The 23,141-nt window shown below is 41.8% G+C and overlaps 2 protein-coding genes across 2 annotated transcripts in view; one reads left to right on the top strand and one right to left on the bottom strand.

Moving 5' to 3' along the window:
- The window catches only part of LOC126424769 (esterase FE4-like), a 298,792-nt gene that overhangs the window by 3,742 nt on the left and 271,909 nt on the right, over positions 1-23,141 (top strand). The gene's annotated exons all lie outside the window — the stretch shown is intronic.
- The window catches only part of LOC126424765 (esterase FE4-like), a 107,572-nt gene continuing 105,183 nt past the window's right edge, over positions 20,753-23,141 (bottom strand). Inside the window, exons 9-10 of the mRNA XM_050087516.1 lie at positions 22,340-22,472; positions 20,753-21,092 (exon numbers count right to left, since the gene is read on the bottom strand). Of these exons, the coding sequence (XP_049943473.1) occupies positions 20,933-21,092; positions 22,340-22,472 (293 nt within the window). The 3' untranslated portion in view covers positions 20,753-20,932. The remainder of the gene's footprint in view (positions 21,093-22,339; positions 22,473-23,141) is intronic.

Genomic DNA, 23,141 nt, shown 5'->3' with positions numbered 1-23,141 from the left:
ACAATTGATGTGATTGGTCTGTTATGATGTTATTATTATGATGACGATGTGTATTATGCTGCTGAGGTATGTTTATGATCAATAAGATGATGCTACCGTATATGAGGAATGTGATTACGTGTTTATATGTATATGAATAATGAGTAGTGGTTAGGGACTCTGATTTGTGGAAAAGGATGTTGGAAACCAAGAATCGTACTTTAAGAATTATGAAATGCGTGTACATGCGTGAATGCATCACAATGCCACCGAAAATTTGTTGGACATTGTTATATTTATAGCATTTTGTTTCTACACATATGTAACACAAATTCTCGACCTGTGAAATTTTTTATGAGACTATCACTGTAGCGCAAACTGCTGTCGTAAATATTTCTGTAAGAGAGCTAAGTAACCTTGACATAATGCTTTGTGGACGTCCAGCTGTGTCAATCGCCTGAAAAAAAAAGCTATTAGGTGGGGAAAAAAAGAGGCCATAACCCTTCCTATTGACATTTCTTTGTAGAAAGCATCGCAAATACGACACGCTCAAACCTGAAAACATATGATTACACTGTGGAGCTCTTAATTTATGATATTTACTAAAATGTTTAATGAAATGATGATAAACATTTAGACATATACTGTCTTTCTAGTTGAGAGATTTTTTTACTGCCTTTGGAGATGCCATTTGTCTAGTGAATGACGTTTCATGCCTTGCTTTGTATAGGCTATATATATTTGCTCATTTCGTTTAATATCTAGTTTCTAGTCACACTGCAGCATTGGTTAAAATAAAATTTAATAGATGTACTAATATAGATATTTTATGCCTACAGATCCAGTAAATAATAATTTTATGATCTACTTCCAAAAAAAAAAAAAAAAAAAAACGAGGGAGCACAAAAAGACATTTCCCTTCAGAGGAATTGCATACATAATTTTTGTCAATGACTAGGTAACTTGTTTCATAGAGTAAGTCAAGGTGATGCATCACTCTAGTGTTAAGATGGGACATAGGTATTAGATATGGCCATCTTTACTGTAATATTTTTTCTACTTGAGCTTTGTCATGTTTAGGTATAAGTTGTAGCATTTGCTGCTGTTGTTTGCCAGGCATAGTTCTACTGAATTTTACATTGTATTAAGCCAGTTTTACTACTGATTTATATTTCTTGTTGCTGCACATTGGCTCATATTAGTTGTAGTGTTGCATTTGCTTTGCTAATTTAGATGTACTGCTGCTTGCTTTGCCAATTTGCATTTTTTGTCATTGCTGTCTGTGTTAATTGCCTCATCCCTTAGTTTAGCATCTGAGCTCAGTAGATTTAAGTTAGCTTAAGAGGGGATAGGCTATATAAGAGAATGAGTTGTGACAAATTGGAAGTAATGCATTGACAAGGTATAAAAAAAGTGAAATAAGAGGAAACATCTATGAAATGAAGTTTTGGATTGGACTGCGGAACCAAATGTCACACTGAAAACAAACCCTGTCCTGTCCTTTTGTGTTATTCCACTATTTGTTTGTGTACCCTAGTGTATTTTTGTTTTTCCTGTCTTTATGTATTTATCTGATAAGAGTTATGTTGTAGAATTTTTCTAATGCTATGTTATTTATTTTATAAAGATGTTTAGACATTATTAATTCTGTTCTGTTTCAATTCTCATGTGTGAAATTAATGTTTCAAAAACTATTCTCATTATTTTATGTATTTACTTATGTCATAATTCCTGTAACACTGATGTATATGTTTATTTCTATTCTTTTGTAAAGCCCATATTACTACAAATGTTATCTATATTGTTGTGTTCTTTAATGATGTATTTTTTACCTTTGTAATTATATTCTTATGCTGTAAAGCTATAACTGTATAAACACCAGTTCTTCAAATTAAGTTTCATTTCAGTGCATACGTTTCTGTTGGTCATAATATATGCACAGTATGTGAGAAGTTGGGACTGTTAGTGCTTGCACGTGTGTTAATAATTCAGCAAGGGACTGGTTAACAGCATTGCTGGTTCTAAGGACAATTCCAAAAACTTTGTGAGTGCACAAGTGGTGGTTTGTGGATTTGCTATATTCTCCGCAAGATTCTTCGATGGTGATTGTGCACCTGCGCAGTCGCAACAGATGGCTGCCGGCTGTCTCTACAAGAACTGAAGTGGATATGCACCTTTGATGACCCGCCAATACTATAATCTCTACCAGGGCTACAGTGGGTCTGCTCTGTGATGACTTACCTACCAATATTCTTCGACTGACTCTGCGGTGGGTTTGCTCTGTTGTAGCCCATTACCTGTCTGCATGTCAAGAGTCAGCACTGTCTTTCCGTTGGAAGGACAACATTACTTCTTCAAGAATGCATGGAAATCCACTACTTCCGTGTGCATTTTCTTTTACTTCTCAGACTTTGTGCATAAAATTGTAATTAATATTGTGATGAGTGATCAGGACTGTCTATATGGACTGTGAGAAAATTTTAGCTTTTGACTAACAGTGTATCAATAAGTGTGTGCATTGGATATCTTTGTCATTGTAATTATGAAAATTTTTTTCAAATCTGTATTGGCCACTGCCCAAAACAATTTGTAAAATTTTTTGTGGGGAGCATGGGGGCTATGTAAGTAGGCTGTTTAGGTTTTTATATTGGTAGCTCCACGTAGCGCTCTGTATGAAAATCACTGGCTGTGCTGTGTGCAGTCTGTGGCTGGTTTGCATTGTTGTTGGCTATTGTAATGTTAAGCAGCTGCATGTTAACAGCGCATAGCGTTGCGCAGTTGGAGGTGATCCGCCAGCAGTGGTGGATGTGGGGAGAGAGATGGCGGAGTTTTGAGAGCGGATGATCTGGATATGTGTCAATCAGACACAGTAAATTTTTAAGACTGGATGTCATGAACTGATATATATATTATGACTTTTGAACACTATTAAGGTAAATACATTGTTTGTTCTTTATAAAAATCTTTCGTTTGCTAACTACGCCTATCAGTAGTTAGTGCCTTCAGTAGTTAGAATCTTTTATTTAGCTGGCAGTATTGGCGCTCGCTGTATTGCAGTAGTTTGAGTAACGAAGATTTTTGTGAGGTAAGTGATTCATGAAAGGTATAGGTTATTGTTAGTCAGCGCCATTCTTTTGTAGGGATTATTAAAAGTGAGATTGCGTTGCGCTAAAAATATTGTGTGTCAGTTTAGTGTTGATCAGAAAAAGTAAAGAGAGTAATGTCTGAGTGCGTTCAGTTTTGCTCAGCTGTTTGAAAAGCAAATAATGTAAGAGGTTTGACAGCAGTCATTCATGAAGTTTTCTAAGGGGACGTTTCAAATTGAATGTTCTCAGTACGTCTTTTAAGTAACTTTATACTAACTGCTTATGCACTGGGGTAAAAGCCATGGGGTAACGATACGCACATATACAAGTGGCAGTAGTATCGCATACTCAAGGTGTAAAATGGCAATAGATTGGCTGACCTACCATTTGTACTCAAGTAATTCATGTGAGAAGCTTTCCGACGAGATTACGGCCGCACGACCGGAATTAACAGACTTTCAACACAGGATGGTGGAGCTAGAGGCATGGGACATTCCATTCCGGAAATCATTAGGGAATTCGATACTCCGAGATCCACACTGTCAAGAGTATGCTGAGAATACCACATTGCAGGCATTACCTCTCATCACAGACAATGCAGTGACCGACGGCCTTCACTTAACGACTGAGAGTAGCGGCACATACGTAGAATTGTCACTGCTGACAGACAAGCAACAGTGTGTAAATCAATGTGGAACGTACGAGGAACATTTGCATTAGGACAGCGTGGCGAATTTTAGCTAAAGGGCTATGGAAGCGGACAATCAATGCAAGGGCGTTTGCTATTGACATCTCCTGCTCTGCTACTCCTGAGCTGATGACCTTATCGGCTGGACCCATCTAGGAAATTTCGTAGCCTGGTCAGATGAGGCCCAATTTCAGTTGGTAAGAGCTGTTGGCAGGGTTCGAGTGTAGCGCACACTTACGAAGTCGCGAGTCCAAGTTGTCAACAAGGCATTATGCAAACTGTTGGTGATTCCATGATGTGTGGGCTGTGTTTTCATGCAATGGACTGGGTCCTCTGGTCCAACACAACCGATCATTGACTCGAAATGGTTATGTTCAGCTGCCTCGAGACCATTTCAACCATTCAACAATGGAATTTTTATGGATGACAGTGCGCCATGTCACCGGATTACAATGTTTTGCTATTGGTTTGAAGAAGATTCTGGACAGTTCCAGCGAATGATTTGGTCGCCCAGATCGCCCGACATGAATGACAAAGAACATTTATGGAACATTATGAAGAATCAGTTCACTCACAAAATTCAGTACCGGCTACACTTTCGCAATTATGAACGGCTATAGAGGCAGCATGGTTGAATATTTCTGCAAGGGGTCTTCCAACGACTAGTTGAGTTGCTGCAATACTTCGGACAAAAGGAGGTCTGAGACGATGTTGGAATTTCCAAACAGCTTACTAGTACGGCATTATACCTCCTTTTGGCCCCCATTCTGTACCGTTTATAACGATCAGCGCGGTAGGTTACCCTCGGAAGTGATGTCATTTTCAGTCCTTTATCTGAAGTTACTATTCTGTAAGCTTCTTAGACTTTTGTTACTGATAGGGTCTGTCGCCGATTTTCCAACCGTACTGAGAGGTGGTTAGGTTTCGGTAAGGCCACTCGTTCGATTCGGTGTGTTTACACCTAGAATTTGTTATTTTAGACCTATTGAGTGGTTTTAGACTCGGATTTAATGATTATGTTTTACTGTAGTATCATCAGGACGCATCCAAGTGGAAAGTGAGTTCATAACAGACTGTTTTCCTTTGTTAGAAATATGATTTGTACTGTTGTTGCTGTGACTGAATATAACATAAAAAAAGCATTTTCGGTCAATGTCCTGACAAAATACTAGTATTTTTACGTAATTTAAAAATTATTAAATTTCAAAAGGTCGGCACTCCTCACGTATATTACATGAGTGTTAGCTAAAATTACTTGTAACTTCGCGTACTTTTTTCCGAAAATGGTTTACTTATTAACTATCGAAACGTATTTAAAACTTTTATGCAACAAGAGAAAGGAATTTTGTGAAGCCTGACAGTCGAAATCTTCCAAAATTTCAAGCATGTACGGTTTACGGCCCCATCATCCGGCAACGAAGTCGACATGTACATGTACATGAATACCCTGCAAATCATATTTAAGTTCCTGGCAGAGGGTTCATCGAGCCAGTTTCACTATAATTCTCTATTATTCGAGCCTCGTACAGTGCGCGGAAAAAACGAACACTTTCCGTGCGAGCTGTGATTTCCCTTATTTCATTATGATGATCGTTTCTCCTTATGTAGGTAGGCGTCAACAAAATATTTTCGCATTCGAAGGAGAAAGTTGGTGATTGAAATTTCGTGAGAAAATTTTTTCTCAACGAAAGACGCCGTTGTTTTAATGATGTCCACCCCAAATCTTGTATCATTTCAGAGACACTCTCCCCCTATCCAGCAATAATACAAAACATGCTACCATTCTTTGAACTTCTGTCAATGTACTCCGTCAATCCTATCTGATAAGGATCCCACACCACGCAGCAGTATTCTAAAAGAGGACGGACAAGCGTAGCGTAGGCATTCTCCTTAGTAGATCTGTGACATTTTCTAAGTATCCGGCCAATAAAAAGCAGTCTTTGGTTAGCCTTCCCCAGAACATTTTCTATGTGTTCTTTCCATTTTAAGTTGTTCGTAATAGTAATTCCTAGGTATTTAGTTGAATTTAGGAATTTTAGATTTGACTGATTTATCGTGTAGCCGAAATTTAAAGGATTCCTTTTAGCAGTAATTTGAATGAACTCACACTTTTCATTATTTAGCGTCAATTGCCAATTTTTGCACCACAGAAATATCTTTTTTAAATCTTTTGCAACTTGTTTTGATCTTCTAATGAATTCACTAGTCGATAAACGACAGCATCGTGTGCATACAACATAAGACGCCTGCTCAGATTGCTTCCTAAATAGTTTATGTAGATAAGAAACAGCAAAGAGCCGATAAGATTAACAAGATCATTTCGAATTTAAACCGGGAACGAGAATCTGCTGTATGACCATGAGCGGACGATGAAGAAAGAGGAAGTTATCTGTATCACAAACAGCTTTTTTTAGATTACAGTTGGCTAAGGTTAACATCAACTGAGTCACGATGACGTGCTATGCTGATAAGTCTAGGCATGATCTGTCATACTTGGTGTGACTGAAATTGGCGACATATCCGTTGTGTAAAGATTCTTTCGTGAGAAGATTTAACCCTCAGTGTTTTTTGTACTGTCACCATTTCGCATTCTGGTTTGCTCACCAGTTTTCACGGGTATAAGTTATCATTATCTTGTTTATTATGTGTGTCATACATAACATTCACGTTCAACCTGAGGTGGAGGGACGTGGTAAGCGAACAAAACGTAGAAGGCAATAGATGTGACACCATTTCTTTAATTTATTATCATGCAGTAAACAGACACATTAAATGTGCAGAGGCGCCGTACGTTCCAGCTCATTGCTGACTTTCCTCAGTAAATTCCGATATTCTATGGTGACAATCAGTGTAACTCAGTCAAGAAAAGCTGACTGGCTGGGATGAGTCCCAAGAGCGCATTGTGTTCACCGTTAGTCAGTTGAAGATCTAGACCTCCAGTTTAGTTTCTCTAGCTAAATGAGATATGCGAACAGATGTACGCTCATCCAGTGCAAACGACACTACAACCACGCATGTCTAACCCACAGTGTTCGTGGTACGAAACTTAATGTTCATTTCGTACTTCATTATTCAGATTAGTCAGACTAAACAGCCTTACTAACAGTCATGTGTCCATACCGGACCAACGACCTTCCGATCAGAAAACACTGTTTTCTAACAGTCAAATTTTCTTCTGCTTGTTTGTTTCTGCCCTTTACCCCATATCTTCACTGTGCCAGTGCATTAATCTGGATCTGGCAGTGTCAGTGGTTGAAGGTGGCCAGGACTCCATCCTCTACATACACATCTACATCTATACTCCGCAAGCCACGGCGTGTGGCGGAGGGTACCTTGAGTACCTCTATCGGTTATCCCTTCTATTCCAGTCTCGTATTGTTCGTGGAAAGAAGGATTGTCGGTATGCCTCTGTGTGGGCTCTAATCTCTCTGATTTTATCCTCGTGGTCTCTTCGTGAAATATACGTAGGAGGGAGCAATATACTGCTTGACTCCTCGGTGGATGTATGTTCTCGAAACTTCAACAAAATCTCGTACGGAGCTACTGAGCGTCTCTCCTGCAGAGTCTTCCACTGGAGTTTATGTATCATCTCCGTAACGCTTTCGCGATTACTAAATGATCCTGTAACGAAGCGCGCTGCTCTCCGTTGGATCTTCTCTATCTCTTCTATCAACCCTATCTGGTACGGATCCCACAATGCTGAGCAGTATTCAAGCAGTGGGCGAACAAGCTTACTGTAACCTACTTCCTTTGTTTTCGGATTGCATTTCCTTCGGACTCTTCCAATGAATCTCAGTCTGGCATCTGCTTTACCGACAATCAACTTTATATGATCATTCTATTTTAAATCACTCCTAATGCGTACTCCCAGATAATTTATGGAATTAACTGCTTCCAGTTGCTGACCTGCTATATTGTAGCTAAATGATAATGGATCGTTCTTTCTATGTCTTCGCAGCACATTACACTTGTCTACACTGAGATTCAATTGTCATTCCCGGCATCATGCGTCAATTCGCTTCAGATTCTCCTGCATTTCAGTACAATTTTCCATTGTTACAACCTCTCGATATACCACAGCATCATCCGCAAAAAGCCTCAGTGAACTTCCGATGTCATCCACATGGTCATTTATGTACATTGTGAGTAGCAACGGTCATACGACACTCCCCTGTGGCACGCCTGAAATGACTCTTACTTCGGAAGACTTCTCTCCATTGAGAATGACATGCTGCGTTCTGTTATCTAGGAACACCTCAATCCAATAACACAATTGGTCTGATAGTCCATATGCTCTTACTTTGTTCATTAAACGACTGTGGGGAACTGTATCGAACGCCTTGCGGAAGTCAAGAAACACGGCATCTACCTGGCAACCCGTGTCTATGGCCCTCTGAGTCTCGTGGACGAGTAGCGCGAGCTGGGTTTCACACGATCGTCTTTTTCGAAACCCATGCTGATTCCTACAAGAGTAGATTTCTAGTCTCCAGAAAAGTTCTCCCTTCCTTCTCGTGACCTTTTTTTTCTTTATTGTAATTTAATTCGCCTGCCACACATAGGCAGGGGAGGGCTGGCAACGGCACATTCCACCGCTCTGTAGCCAAAAGGCTTTACAAAAAATACAGAAAGGCGAACTCTTACATTAAAGGGGGGGGGGGGGGGTAAACCGTGCGTGGTTCGTGTACCTACCATCATGTTTTTAACGTACTTCCACCTCAGTACGTTAATTTACATTGCTACTGTCACTGAGTTGCTGCTTTGAAGGACCGTGAGCGGTGTTAGCAGCGCGTATCAATATATCCCCTCTCGTAGTATCTTTGCTCGACTGCTATTACTTCCCGATCGTTGTCTGTCGTAAGAGAGTTCGGGGTGCGAGTTTGGGCTGCCAGTCAGTTGGAACGCGTCTGCGGTGCATTCCGGACCTGCCAATCAGGAGCTGCAATGCGGCACCAGTGCAGTCAGGTTGGAGCAGTGAGGTCTGCGTCGACATGGCTCGCCCGACCATTGCCGCCACGCATCGCTTGAGCCGGACCACGGTCTTGCTGGATCGTCGGTCGGTCGTCCTACCAGACGACACGCTTTGGCTCGCCGATCGTTCACGAATCGGCTGTGTGTGTGTGGATCGACTCCCGATGTATCTTTCTGCGTGATTAGTTGCTGTTGTATCGTTCAGGTCTTCGTGCAAGTGTTTGTCAGGTTGTGTGTGTAGTTGGCGTTAGTTCCACTGGCAATTATTTTAAATGTTTTCGGCGTACTGGCTCTGAGAGGTCGGTCGTCTCATTGGGCGATGTGTAACTGGTTCTCTGAGCGCTGCTGGGACTAAGTGTTCATTGCACAAAAGCGAGTAATCAGAATAATTGCTGGAGCTCATCCAAGATCATCCTGTAGATACTTATTTAAGGAGCTTTAGCCTCACAATATATATATTCACTTATGAAATTTGTTATTAACAATCCGAACAAATTCAAAAGTAATTGCAGTGTACATGACTACAACACTAGGAGAAAGGATGATCTTCACTACTCAAGGTTAAATCTAACTTTGGCTCAGAAGGGGGTAAATTATGCTGCCACAAAAGTCTTTGTTCACTTATCTAATACCATCAAAAGTCTGATGGATAGCCATATAGCATTTAAAAGGAAATTAAAAAAATTTTTTAATGGAAACTCATTCTACTCATTAGATGAATTTGTGGATATAGTAAGTGTTGTGTACATAATTCCGCATAGTCAGCCCGTACACAACTTTCCCACTAGAGCGCGCCCCACTAAGCACAACAGCGCAGGCACAGCGCTCGTCCGTCTCCGCGCTACGAGATGGCACTGCCTTAGAGACGGACCAAATTCTGCTTCCGCCGATCCGCGTATAAATATGTAACGCAGCCAATGAAATCGCTGCTAATGCAGAACCTTTTCTCCTGGCGGATCACACTTGCACAGTGATACCTGAACGCTCGACGTATTATAACGAGTGCACAGACCTCCAATTAGTCAGTCTGCCTTAGTCTGCATCAGTCTGCATTAGTCTGCATTTGTCTGTCCCAGTCTATAGTCAAGTTTCAGTCTGGGACTAATAAGATTACCATATTCCTGTACATAGCTATGAAGAGAAATCACTTTGCTAAGAATCAGAGATACGTGAGAATAAGATTAACGTACCAAGACCAAAGGAACTTCAGATTGCCAATTATAAATAGCATCCAGAACCAAGTTAAGTTATTTTTATGCTTGTTATTATTTTAATAAATGTGTGTGAAAATGAATCAAATTCTGTTTAAAGTTGGTCACTGTCAATCTGCTACTCTAAGTGTGCAAGTGGCATTTCTATCGTCTGACCTAATGGAAGAAGATAAACACGCTACAATAAGACCACGAGACATTGCTGACACTCGTCTACTTCGTTAGAGCGACAAGTCAAATAATCTAATGGTGTGCGTACCGAAGGTCTTACAGTACGCACACCACAGTAAGTGGGTAATTTCCCCAACCCCGACAAAAAAATTGAAAATATTGTCATGTAATATTTTGTGTAATGTAATATCTTGTATAGAAACCTTTTATTAACCTGACACGTTCCACATCATTACAAAGTGTCGTATTCATGATCTATGGAACAAGTACTAATCTAATCTAACCATCTTGTGGAACTTGGGTCGGTCCTCTCCTGGTGCAGGGATGTCGCTTAGCCAGTGGGCGTGTTTCCCCTGCATGGTTGGGTCCGAGCCAGTATTTCCGTCGTCGTGTGTCTGGAAGTGAGTGAGAGATGGACCAGCGGTGCAGTCGCGACGGAGCAGCAGTCGCGGACGGACAAGCAGGAGTCGGTCGGTTGCTGCGGACCAGGGAAGTTATCTCCGCGCGGTGCAGTCGGCTGGGTCCACTGCCGGTCCCTGCGTAGTGTCGCAGCGTGTGTGGAGCTGGCCGATCGCTACGAGCGTCGTTGTTCACCGACCCAGGACGTCAAAGCTGAGTTGGGTTTTAAGTGCCCAAGCCTCATCCATTTATGTTAGGTTTCGTTTCGGTGGTTTGCTGTTGGGGAGGTTTTACTGTGAGCAACACCGAGTGTTTGTACATATTTGATTGAGGATAATTACGTCCGTAACATTTTGTGTTTGAGTTCTCATGTACCGATTGGTGGGAAGCAAGTCGTTTTGTCGGTCGGTCCATGGCTGTCCCTTGGTTGCGTTCCGACGGATCAAGTGTAGTTGGGCTCACCACCTCTCATCTAAGTAAACGAGGGCAGACCGACCTCTCTGGGGGCTTCTGAGTGCCACCAGTGTTTTATTATCTGTTTTCAGCTACTTAAAATTTAAGGCTTATGATTAATTTTTCTCTTATTCTTAAAAAATTTTCAAAATTAATTCTCAAATTTGTCCTTCAAGCTTAAACAATTCGGCCATCTGCCTTTAAAAGATGATGGGAGTATATTTTAAGACTTGAAACTTAATTGTGGCCTTCAGCCATTGGTATTACACCTTGCATATGTTTGTTCTATCTGCTTTGCCTTGAAACTTCCCACTTAGCCATGATATGTTTTTTTTTATTTGCCTCTTTAATTGCATTTTTATCTTGTTGATTTTCAAGATTTCTTGCTTTTAAGCATTCTGGCCTTCTGCTTTTAAAACTCTATGGTAATACATTCTAAAATTTTGAAATTTAATTGTGGCCTGCAGCCATTTGTATTGCACTTTGCTTATGTTTGTTCTACCTACTTTGCTGTGATGCTTTTTTAATTATTTTATTGCTATCTTAATAAGATTTTTATCTTGTTTTTGTTAAGATTTCTTGTTTGGAGACCTTCAGCCGTCAAAGAGTTGCATTCAGTAAAGGTCTGGCTATGTGCAGCTTTGGTTATAAAGGTTATTAAATTACAATAAATTACAATTAGAAGGTGAAACTGACCACAACCTATATGTCCCTTTCCACAATCCAATTACCTGTTCTGCCCAGCTGGTTTAGCGGCGTTAAAAGGGGGATAAAAAGGGGGGCACAAAAACCATGTAAATGGAGATGATGGGGACATGCACTGGGGGACAGTTAAAAAGTCGACATAAAGTTAAAGGAACACAGCAGGCAAGTTGAAGCGCACTGGAGGCAAAAACAAATTAAAAGTCAGCTACAGTATAAAAAGCACATTAACAATGATAGACTACATACAGGCCAAGCACACTATTAAAAGCGAACCACTACATGACCACTGTATAATGGCACCAAACAGCAGCAGACTTGATAATGAATAAAAACCTGGGGTGGCGGGTGGGGGGTGGTGGGTGGCGGTGGGGAAGGTAAAAGGAGAGGAGAGAAATGGGTATGAGTTGGGGAGGTCAGGGCCAGGAGAGGAAAACAGCTGAGGACGGGGTGCAGGGACTCAGGGGAAAGGAGGGAAATCCGCTCTAGCAGAAGGAGGGGAGAGGAAACGGTGGGGAGAGGGGCTGGGGTGGGGGGGTGGGGGGAGCAAGGCCAGGCTACAGTTGGTAGGAAGGGTAGATCTTGCAGTGAAGTTCAACATCTGGGAGGGGGAGGTGCTGGAAATTTCCCTGATGAAGGAGATGACCTCAGATGTTAAGTCCCATAGTGCTTAGAGCCTTTTTTTGTTGTGCAACCAATTGCCCCCTGCCTTTTCTAACGTTTAGAATTAGCCTTCAGTGTTGTAGTTAATCTGCACGCAAGTAAATAGTGCTAATCAGACCCCTGCATTCCTCGAGTCTCCTGCGGCAAGGATTCTGTCGAGTCCTAATATCCGCGCCTCTCGTAGGTGCCCTGTGGCAGTGTTTGGTGCTGATCCAAGTCATCAACCTGCAGTGACTGGGAACTTATCTTTCTGCATTTTCTCCCCACCGCTCGGAAATAGCAGGCTGACCTCAAACATCCTGTCTTCCCTCTATGCTGTGTCAGGACACGACAGTCAAGAACGTCGTATTGTTGTTCATCGCACTGCCTACTGACGCTTACGACATCGAAATGTGTGGAAATCAACACCCCAAGGAAAGGTGTGCTTCCACTGACGCCCTTTTTGCCACCCCCTGAGGCCTCATCGTGTCGATTCTGAGCGACAGAATGCCTAAAATGTTTTTCTTGGCCACCTATGAAACTCCGTCATTTAAACGCTGGGTGTCGTGGTTCTCACCTCCATCGCTGAGGCGTTAAAAGACTTGGGATAGAGGTCGTAACTGACGATGTATGAGAGGTCGACGATGGCGCTGGCCAGAATTGTGGTAAAATCTGGCGCCAATGCGGCGTCAATAATCCATCTTGCGCCTCATACCAACTTCTGGGCTGTGGCCTTTTTTCCGCATGTCTCACAACTTACCGTTTGAAGCGTCGCTGCACCAGATAGTGACGTCACAGGGCACCACGCTTTTTGCATCAGTACAGAGGCAGCTCGCAGGCAACTCGGGGCCAAATTTAAACTAATACTTCTCAGTGGAAGACAATTACGAAGATTCGAAAAGTGATCCTTTAATTGTGTAGCACAGCTTATAAAGGAACGTACTGCTTCATTTATTTGTTGGCCCTATTCTAGTCTTCCCAACCACCTGTTACTATCTACAAATTCCTAATATATCATGGAAGTTATTTCTTCATGTCTTAACACGTGTCATATCATCCCGTCCCTAGTTCCTGTCAGTGTCCCCTGTACACTCTTCCCATCACTGATTTGCTGGAGAATTTCCTCATTTCTTATCTTATCTGTCCATTACAACATTTTTCCATAAGATCACGCCCGAAACGCTCTTGTACCCGTCTTTTCCGGTTTCCCAAAGTTCATGTTTCACGTCCATACAGCGTTGTGCTCCAAACGTACACTCATATGCAGAAAAACAGAACACATTGAACGACTAGAGATAGGACGTTCATATTCACAGAATATGTACATTAGAATGTTTTGCAGAAATGATTAGCATTTGAAAGATGTCGGGCCCTCGGGTTCGAGATCAACAACAATATCGCGGCGCAACACCACCAACCGTTTAAATGCGCTTGCAGCTCTCGTTGTCGCTATAAACCGAAGGTAATGGGTCGGTGTGATTTGAGAAGACGTACAGGATGCCTCGGAGATGCATGCGTGAACGATAGCGTCAAATCAGCGAGTTTGAGTGAGGGCGCATTACTGGCGTGAGTGTGTGGTCCATCCACCCGGGAAGCTGCTGCTCGTGTGGGACGAAGCGTGTCGGCAGAGCAACGGCTGTGTGCAGAATGGATCACGGAACCCCGTGGAACATGACGAGATGGGTCAGGTCGCACCTCCAGAACACCCCCTGAGAAGAAAAAAATGGTTCAAATGGCTCTAAGCACTGTGGGACTTAACATCTGAGGTCATCAGTCCCCTAGAACTTAGAACTACTTAAACCTAACTAACCTAAGGACATCATACACATCCTTGCCCGAGGCAGGATTCGAACCTGCGACCGTAGCTGCAGCGCGGTTCCACACTGAAGTCCAGTTAGGAGTTTAAGAGAAACAAGAAGGTTCTGCTGCTAGGTAGTTCGCATGGTAGAGGTGTGGCCAGCAGTTGCAGGAAGTGTTGGGGAGTGAGTGCCTGGTCACCAGCATTGTTAAGCCTATTGCAGGGGTGGCTCAGGTGACTGATAGCATAGGGAAGTTGTGTAGGAATTTTATGAAGAAGGATCAGGTAGTGATAATGGTTGGAGCAGGGAATAGTCTTCATAGGGACGGGAAATATGAGGTCTGTGGTGACCTGGTAAAGATAGCTACTCAAACTCGTAGCACTAATGTGAATTTCGTGCAACTGTTTCAGCATCACGATTCGCTTCGTCTTAATGCGGCTGTTAGGCGCGTATGGATCGCATCTCAGTGGTGCCAGTTGGGTCTATCGGGCATGACCTGCACCCCTATAGGTAATAGGTATGGGAAGGGGACTCTGGCAAAGCTTATGGGTGGCAGTGTAGTGGGTGGGTGGTGGGATCATTCATGGAAAAATTCCTGTTGTAGTTGGTGCTGGAGGTGCACCTTTTTTACATTGGAGTCATCTGATAGGTATACCTGCTTAAAAGAAGTCCAACTAAGGGCTCACTTTCAGGGGGCGTCATGTTTCCAAGCAGATAAGGAGCTAGCATAATTCACCAAGAAGTTTTAAAGATAAAGTTAGTGAACTGCTTATAGATTTTGACTGTAAAATTATTGATAGGTCGCAGACCACTTAAATAATTTGACCATTCAGATGCTTTCTTTACCACGATACAGATTAGCTCGCTGTTTTTCAAGAACTTTCTTGCTGTGTGGGGGAGTGGACATGTATGTAAATAACTGCATTCCATTTGAGTCCGTAGACGTATCACGGCACTGCACTGAACAGATATTTGAATGTTGCGAAGGGGAAGTTGTGTTTAGTGAAACTAAACTTCTAATTGTTGTTGTTTTTAGGTCCCCTAACTCTGACTTCAGAGCATTTCTGATCAAGCTAGAGAGGGTTATGGATTTACTTTATAGGAAGTACCAGAAAGTAGTAATATGTGGTGACTTCAATATTAATTTTGTGTTTGATTGTGCAAGAAAAAGTATGTACGTAGATCTCCTAAATTTATATAATCTCATGCAGACTGTGTTTTTTCCAGTTAGGGTGCAGGGGATCAGTAGCACATCCGAAGACAATATTTTTATTCATTCTTCATTGCTAGATGGGCATTCTGTTAGAAAAAGGGTGAATGGCCTTTAGACCACGACGCACAAATTTTGACACTAAAAGGCTTTGTAGTCAAACAAATGTCACATATAATTAGAAACTATGTAGGAAAGTTAATCCAACGGCAAAAGTGTTTTTTTTAAATCTCGTAAAACAACAAGAATGTTTATAGTGCCGGTAACATAGATGACAAATATAATGCTTTCATTAACAATTTCTCATGCTCTTTGAAAGTCGATTTCCATTATAACGTTCTAAAGTGGGTAATAGCAGTAAAAGGCATGACAGAGGCATAGAAAAACAATTAAAATCATTCAAAAGAGGAAAGGCCGCTGGACCTGATGGGATACCAGTTCGATTTTACACAGAGTACGACGGGAAGGAACTTGCCCCTCTTCTTGCAGCGGTGTACCGTAGGTCTCTAGAAGAGCGTAGCGTTCCAAAAGATTGGAAAAGGGCACAGGTCATCCACGTTTTCAAGAAGGAACGTCGAACAGATGTGCAGAACTATAGACCTATATCTCTAAGTCGATCAGTTGTAGAATATTGGAACACGTATTATGTTCGAGTATAATAACTTTTCTAGAGACTATAAATCTACTCTGTAGGAACCAACATGAGTTTCGAAAAAGACGATCGTGTGAAACCCAGCTCGCGCTACTCGTCCACGAGACTCAGAGGGCCATAGACACGGGTTCACAGGTAGATGCCGTGTTTCTTGACTTCCACAAGGCGTTAGATACAGTTCCCCGCAGTCGTTTAATGAACAAAGTAAGAGTGTATGGACTATCAGACCAATGGTGTGATTGGATTGAGGAGTTCCTAGATAACAGAACGCAGCATGTCATTCTCAGTGTACAGAAGTCTACGGAAGTAAGAGTGATTTCGGGTGTGCCGCAGGGGAGTGTCGTATGACCGTTGCTATTCACAATGTACATAAATGACCATGTGGATGACATCGGAAGTTCACTGAGGCTTTTTGCGGATGATGCTGTGGTATATCGAGAGGTTGTAACAATGGAAAATTGTACTGAAATGCAGGAGAATCTGAAGCGAATTGACGCATGATGCCGGGAATGGCAATTGAATCTCAATGTAGACAAGTGTAATGTGCTGCGAAGACATAGAAAGAACGATCCATTATCATTTAGCTACAATGTAGCAGGTCAGCAACTGGAAGCAGTTAATTCCATAAATTATCTGGGAGTAGGCATTAGGAGTAATTTACAATTGAATGGCCATATAAAATTAATCGTCGGTAAAGCAGATGCCAGACTGAGATTCATTGGAAGAATCCTAAGGAAATGCAGTCCGAAAACAGAGAAAGTAAGTTACAATTCACTTGTTCGCCCAATGCTTGAATACTGCTCACCGGTGTGGGATCCGTACCAGATAGGGTCGGATAGAAGAGATAGAGAAGATCCAACGGAGAACAGCGCGCTTCGTTACAGGATCATTTAGTAATCGCGAAAGCGTTACGGAGATGATAGAGGTAAACTCCAGTGGAAGACTCTGCAGAAGAGACGCTCAGTAGCTCGGTACGGGCTTTTGTTGAAGTTACGAGAACATACCTTCACCGGGGAGTCAAGCAATATATTGCTCCCTCCTACGTATATCTCGCGAAGAGACCACGAGGATAAAATCAGAGAGATTAGAGCCCACACATGGGCATACCCACAATCTTTCTTTCCACGAACAATACGAGACTGGAATAGAAGGGAGAACAGCTAGAGATACTGAAGGTACTCTCCGCCACACACCGTCAGGTGGCTTGCGGAGTATGGATGTAGATGTGTATGTAGAAAAGGCATCCTGAGAGGCTGAATAGTTTGATAAAGATATCATATAGAACAAAGCGGGAACTATATGAAAATGTTAGAAGTAGTCAGAATCAAATTACATTAGCCCATTATAAACAGTATTGTAAGGTGATTAAAATGTTATTAGGAACGCAAATTGAATAGCTAATTCACATGATAAAATTAAAACCAGTTGTGAAGGAAGTGTCTGGTCAGCAGCATAGGGTCGACGATATAAAGTCAGTTCACAGTAAAAATATTTCTGTTACTGATAAATCAGATATATGTGCAGTATTTAACAATAATATTTTGAGCAGTGCTGGTGAATTAAATAAAAATTTTGTTTCTACAGGGAATCATATAACTGTCTTGGCAAATTCCTTTCCGGTATTGGTGTCTGAAATACTCCTCTGAGATATAGACAAGGGGGAGATTGAGTCAATAAGTAAATCACTGAAGACTAAGGACTCTCATGGATATGATGGATTGCCTGGCACACTATTAAAGTACCGTGCTACACATGTTAGCCCTGTACTTAGCCATATTGGTAATTTTTCCTTTAGGAATGGACAGTTTCCCGAACGGTTAAAGTACTCAGTATTAAAAACGCTTTATAAAGAAGGAGCGAGGGATAACGTACACAATTTTAGATCTATTTCTATGCCATCAGTGTTTGCTAAAGTTATTCGAAAGGCTATAAATGTAAGGGTAATAATTCATCATTTTGTATCACACGATTTGCTATGCAATGTACGGTTTGGCTGTTTAGAAGTCGTTTAACAACTGAAAATGCTGTATTCTCTTTTGTCTGTGGGATAGTGGATGGGTTAAACAAAAGACTTGGATTCACTGCCATCGATCATCCTCCATTCCATTCCGACTTGGTCCATCCGATTTTCATCTGTTTCCATAACTTAAAGAACAACATCGAGGACTTCACTGTGATTGTGATGAAGGACAAGCAGAGGTGAGGTTTTGACTTCGTCACTAATATGAAACATTCTACAGTGGCGGCATCAACAAACTGGTCTCTCGTTGGGACAAACCTATTCATCACCACTGTGACTATGTTGGGAAATAAGCATGCAGACAACGAAAATAAAGCTATAGACTGTTAATAACTTTTGTGTCATTTAAAAACTGTAAGAGTTTTCACATAAAAAGCTCGGAGGCGTCACTCTTAAGGACGCCCTGGTAAAAAGCAGACTAACAGGTGATGAAGAGGGCGTTTCTAGCCAAAAGAAGTCTGCTATAATCCGTTCATCATAAGAATAAACCTGATGTAAACATTACGCGTATATTCTACCGCGTTTCCTTGAGTCTCATTGGATTTCGTTTCACGTGGAGCGGAAGTCGAGCTGTGACCAGTACAGTCAAGTACAATCATAAGGATACGTTTTATGCTGCGTTACATCCAGATAAATTCAGCGATAATATGGGACAACAGCTTTACCGGCGCATTAAACTTGGACAGCACTGGCCAGCCAGCGGTCCAACTAGCCTGCAATGATGTGAGCAGTTGCAGTTCAAACATAAAAAGAGACGAACAAAGAAATGAAATAGCTGTGACTGTCATTTAATTTTTGAAAGAGAATGAAATAATATTCGGAGAATCTCCAGCAATACCGCGCGCTTCTTAGGTGACCAGACGGAAAGCATGAAATGCACTCGTTCTCACCTTACATAGTATTCTAATTACAAACAACAGTGATGAAAATTTCTAACTTAAACATAGAGTAATTTTTCTGAGCGAGTTGTTTGTAATACAGACGCATACTGCAGGGATTTCACTGTACTGTTGAATACTGAAGCCACTGAAGGTATTACTTACAGTCAGTCGTCTGGTAATCTCTTAGCTCCTTCCTGATCCGAAGCCGAGACATACATTTCAGTTCTATAAGTGTCAACTGCTTCTTTGATAACGAGCCTGCCGGCCGCGGTGGCCGAGCGGTTCTAGGCGCTTCAGTTGGGAATCGCGCGACTGCTACGGTCGCAGGTTCGAATCCTGCCTCGGGCATGGATGTGTGTGATGTCCTTAGGTTAGTTACGTTTAAGTAGCTCTAAGTCTAGGGGACTGATGACCTCCCATAGAGCGCAGAGCCAGTTGAACCATTTGATAACGAGCCTATCAATAACAGAATCCATGAAGCCGACAGGTGCCGCATGTTCTATTCTTCTTTTATGATAAGCAGTTCTATACCCCGTCAGCGTTCGGCAGTGATGTGTGGTTCTCCATTTTTGCCTTAAAAATTAAATCGTTATGGTTTATTAATTTAAGCAACTTTTATGAACAGTCTTTCATAAAACACCGAGAATTAAGAATTTGTATTTGAAATGAAAACAGGAGTCTCGCGTCTAATATGTAATTAGAAACAAGAAGACGTGCATTACTCACAAATAATGATGATGAGTATTATAATTACGAGATGTAGGTATTTCAAATTGAACGAGGTAAAAAATGATGCGGGGGAGCTTTGAACCATTAACTGTATTTGATTAACTTGCCGTTACGCTACCGACTGCGCTGCACATTCGACATCGATTAATAAATCAACTGTATTACATACAGTCACTGGAAAATTTTAAAGCCGATTATGTCCGTAAATTTATGAAAAACATTAATAACAGCCTATTTATCGGAACTCATTAACCGTGTTCCACGCGCGTGTTTCACTACGAAACAGAAAGCAGCTTCAGCCATTTTTATTCTGTGCATTAACAGCGCGACAATCAGAGCACAAAGATGCAGAGGCTGTGACTGTACACGATTTTTGAAATAAAAACTACGTAGCTAAAGCATCATTAAGAAAAACGTTGATGTCTGTTAAAACATTTGAATGTCTTAAAGTTCCATTTAACGTAACTTAGTAATACTATATCTAATACATAAGTAGGACCTACTTCCAAGAGAGGAACAACACCAGTCTACGTGTGCTACGGCTTCTGACCAATCATCGCGTGTGTGTTTGTTTACATCATGCTTATTCTTATGATGAACGGATTACAATATCAAACGTAGACATGAACCTGAGGAAAAACTTTTTGAGAATGTAGATTTGGAGCACAGATTTTGTGCAGAAGTGAGCCACTGTCTGTCGGAATCCCGTAACAGAAAAGAACCGATGCGTATGAGATGTGGAGCTATGAAAGGATGTTGATGGCTCTGGTGTAGTGATAAGACAGTCACGAGGTTTTTCCACAGAGTCGCCGAGGAGAGGAACAAGTGGACAACATTGACAACAACAAAGTACAGGATGATAGGACATGTGTTAAGACATCAATGAATAACTCCCATAGTACTGCAGGGAGCTGTACAGGGTTAAAACACAAGGGGGAGTCAGCGATTTGAGTATCTATAGCAAATAATTGAGAATGTTGGGTTGCAAGTGCTACCCTGAGATGTAGAGAGTGGCAAAGGAGAGACATTCGTGTCGGAACAATCATAAGACGTCTGACGAAAAGAAAAAGCGAATTTCGTATCGTCACTGAAGTTGGAATACGAGTGGGCAAAATCGGAATGTGTCATTGACGATCTGCAAGTAGAAAATAAGAAAAAGGAATGTATTGTGACGATGTATTTCATGCATTTTCATTCTACAGACACAATATTTCAAACATCCATTGTACATAACATGTTTAAGGTTTTTCTGGTAGTCGGCAAGAAGACTGGTCACTGCCTCTCCTGATCACATTTAGACGACTTCCCCTGATGCTGTTGTTTGCTGCACTGCTGCTGGCGGCTAGCTGCCGTACCGGTCGTATAGTTTGTCCCAGAAGGCCACCCGCTCCTCAAACGGCCGCTTGGCTATGGTCAGCCCGTCGCTGGTGATGTGCAGGAAGCATTGATCCTTCTCCGTGAAAGGCGGCCATGACACCTCCACCTCTGGGTCAGAAAGTTGGCTGCACATGGAAAGCGAAAGGTTACTCACAACCAAACAATCACAGGTTCACTTACTTAACTTGGCCATATGAGGCCCATAGGGCTAAACATCTGTCCAGCCATTGTCCAAATTGTATATTACATACATTACCTTAAGCATGTTATAAGTTACATCTAATGTAGAATACAGCATTTAGAAAGTGCTTATGGTGCAGGAAAAATACATAATTTACATTCTTTTATGATAACTACAACAATAAATATAAACTATGGGAAGGTGGATATAAACTATGAGCATTAGCAGCAATGGACATGAGAAAAAAAGGTAGAAGAGGGAGAGAGCGAGGAATGTGATGAAAGACAATCAACGAAGACAAGGGAAAAGTATGTGGCGTGAGGCACACAAAAAAGGAAAGAGGAAACAGAATAACAAAGAAAAGGTAGGAGCATTGGCCGTAATGTTTCACGGACAACTGTCACCATCATCAAACGCTGAAGGCAATGCCTTGTTTACATATCTCTCTTTCCTGTGCCCCGGCAGTTTTACCGTTTGCTTCTAGTTGCATCAGTTCACGTCGTTCATAACGCTTTGTAACACTCATTTTATTGCCCTATATCTTCGTTTTCCTCCCAGGATTTTTCTTACAAAACTGTTATGTCTATATGTATAATTAACTTTTACATCTGATATCAGTTTAATCAATGTTCATTCTTTAATTACTTTTGGAATTTTCTTTTCTCATTGCATCTGCTTTCAGTCTAGGATGCTTTTGTGCTCTTCTTCAAATCCACATCCCTATTGCTGCTATTTTTCTTCTTTTCTTCTTTCACAAGAGCCCACGCTTCACAAGCATAGTTCAAAAAACTCTAAAAAAAATTCGTAATGACTCTCTTTCTTATTTCTTTATAAGGTGTTTGTCAGTTAATAAATTGCTCTTATTTCTGAACGCTCGTTTAATTACTTAAGTTCTCTTAATATTCATTGCTCTTCCACAACCCAAGCAGTAAAATTAAAATTTTTGCAAGACATAACTGAAGACGTTGGGTATTAGTGCTACTCTGAGATGTAGACTTTGACACTTGAGGGAAGTTGTTGCGGCGGGCAGCATTAAAAAAGTGGAAGGAAGGAAAATGAAATAACAAAGTTAAGACAAACGGAAAAGACAATACGTTGTGCATGCAGTGATAACCAACATGAGCATTGTATTTGGCGGACCAATTGCACGTGTGCCTCACCCGTGCAGCTTCTACTGCTTTTGGTACTCACCCTGTTTTTGCAAAGTTGGTCCAGAGGCGCGACAGCTGGTCCGTCAGTTTCGCTTCGAAGGAGCCGGGCTCTGGAGCGCCGCCAAAATTTTCCACACAAACGGTGTAGCTGTAGCCCCCTCCGTGCACAGCACCTGAAACAAACGAGAACACCATTTCTTCGAGACACGAACACAGTACTACGCCAGGGACCACAAGTTCTCGTAGTTAAAAAGTAACATTCTCTCACATGTTGTGTAAATTACATTTGATAGCTATCGGCAGATGGGAATTAACACTAGGAGAGGGTGGAACTACATCCATCTTTCCCTCATTCTTCGCTGCCCAGCTAAGCACCCGACTACAGTCTGGCCATATCGCGTGCAACAACCTGCAACGTGACGAGGACACGATCCATCACTACACCACGGCGGTGGACTAATGGTGGAGGTGGTGGTGGTGGTGGTGGTGGTGGTGGTGGTGGGAGGGTGGTTTTGGGGGAAGGGAAGAGGCTACCGGGAGGGGCCTCGATATTTGGAGGCCCACCCAGGACTAGGCCACTTACAATCAAATCCCAGACAAGACCAAAATATAAATAAATTTCCATAAATAACATGCAGTCTGCAGTTCAAGCCCTCACACTTTTTTTTAATTGATCAGTCCTCTGACTGGGTTGATATACCCATCAAGAATTCCACTCCTGTGCCAGCCTTTTCATCTCAGAGTAGCACTTACACCCTGTGTCCTAAATTATTTGTTACATGTATTTTTATCTCTGTCTTCTTCCACAGCTTTCACTTTGCACAGCGCCTTCTAGTACCATG

This window comes from Schistocerca serialis, chromosome 10, assembly GCF_023864345.2.
Source record: "Schistocerca serialis cubense isolate TAMUIC-IGC-003099 chromosome 10, iqSchSeri2.2, whole genome shotgun sequence".
NCBI lineage: Eukaryota > Metazoa > Arthropoda > Insecta > Orthoptera > Acrididae > Schistocerca > Schistocerca serialis.
This window is presented reverse-complemented; position numbering and strand designations above follow the sequence as displayed.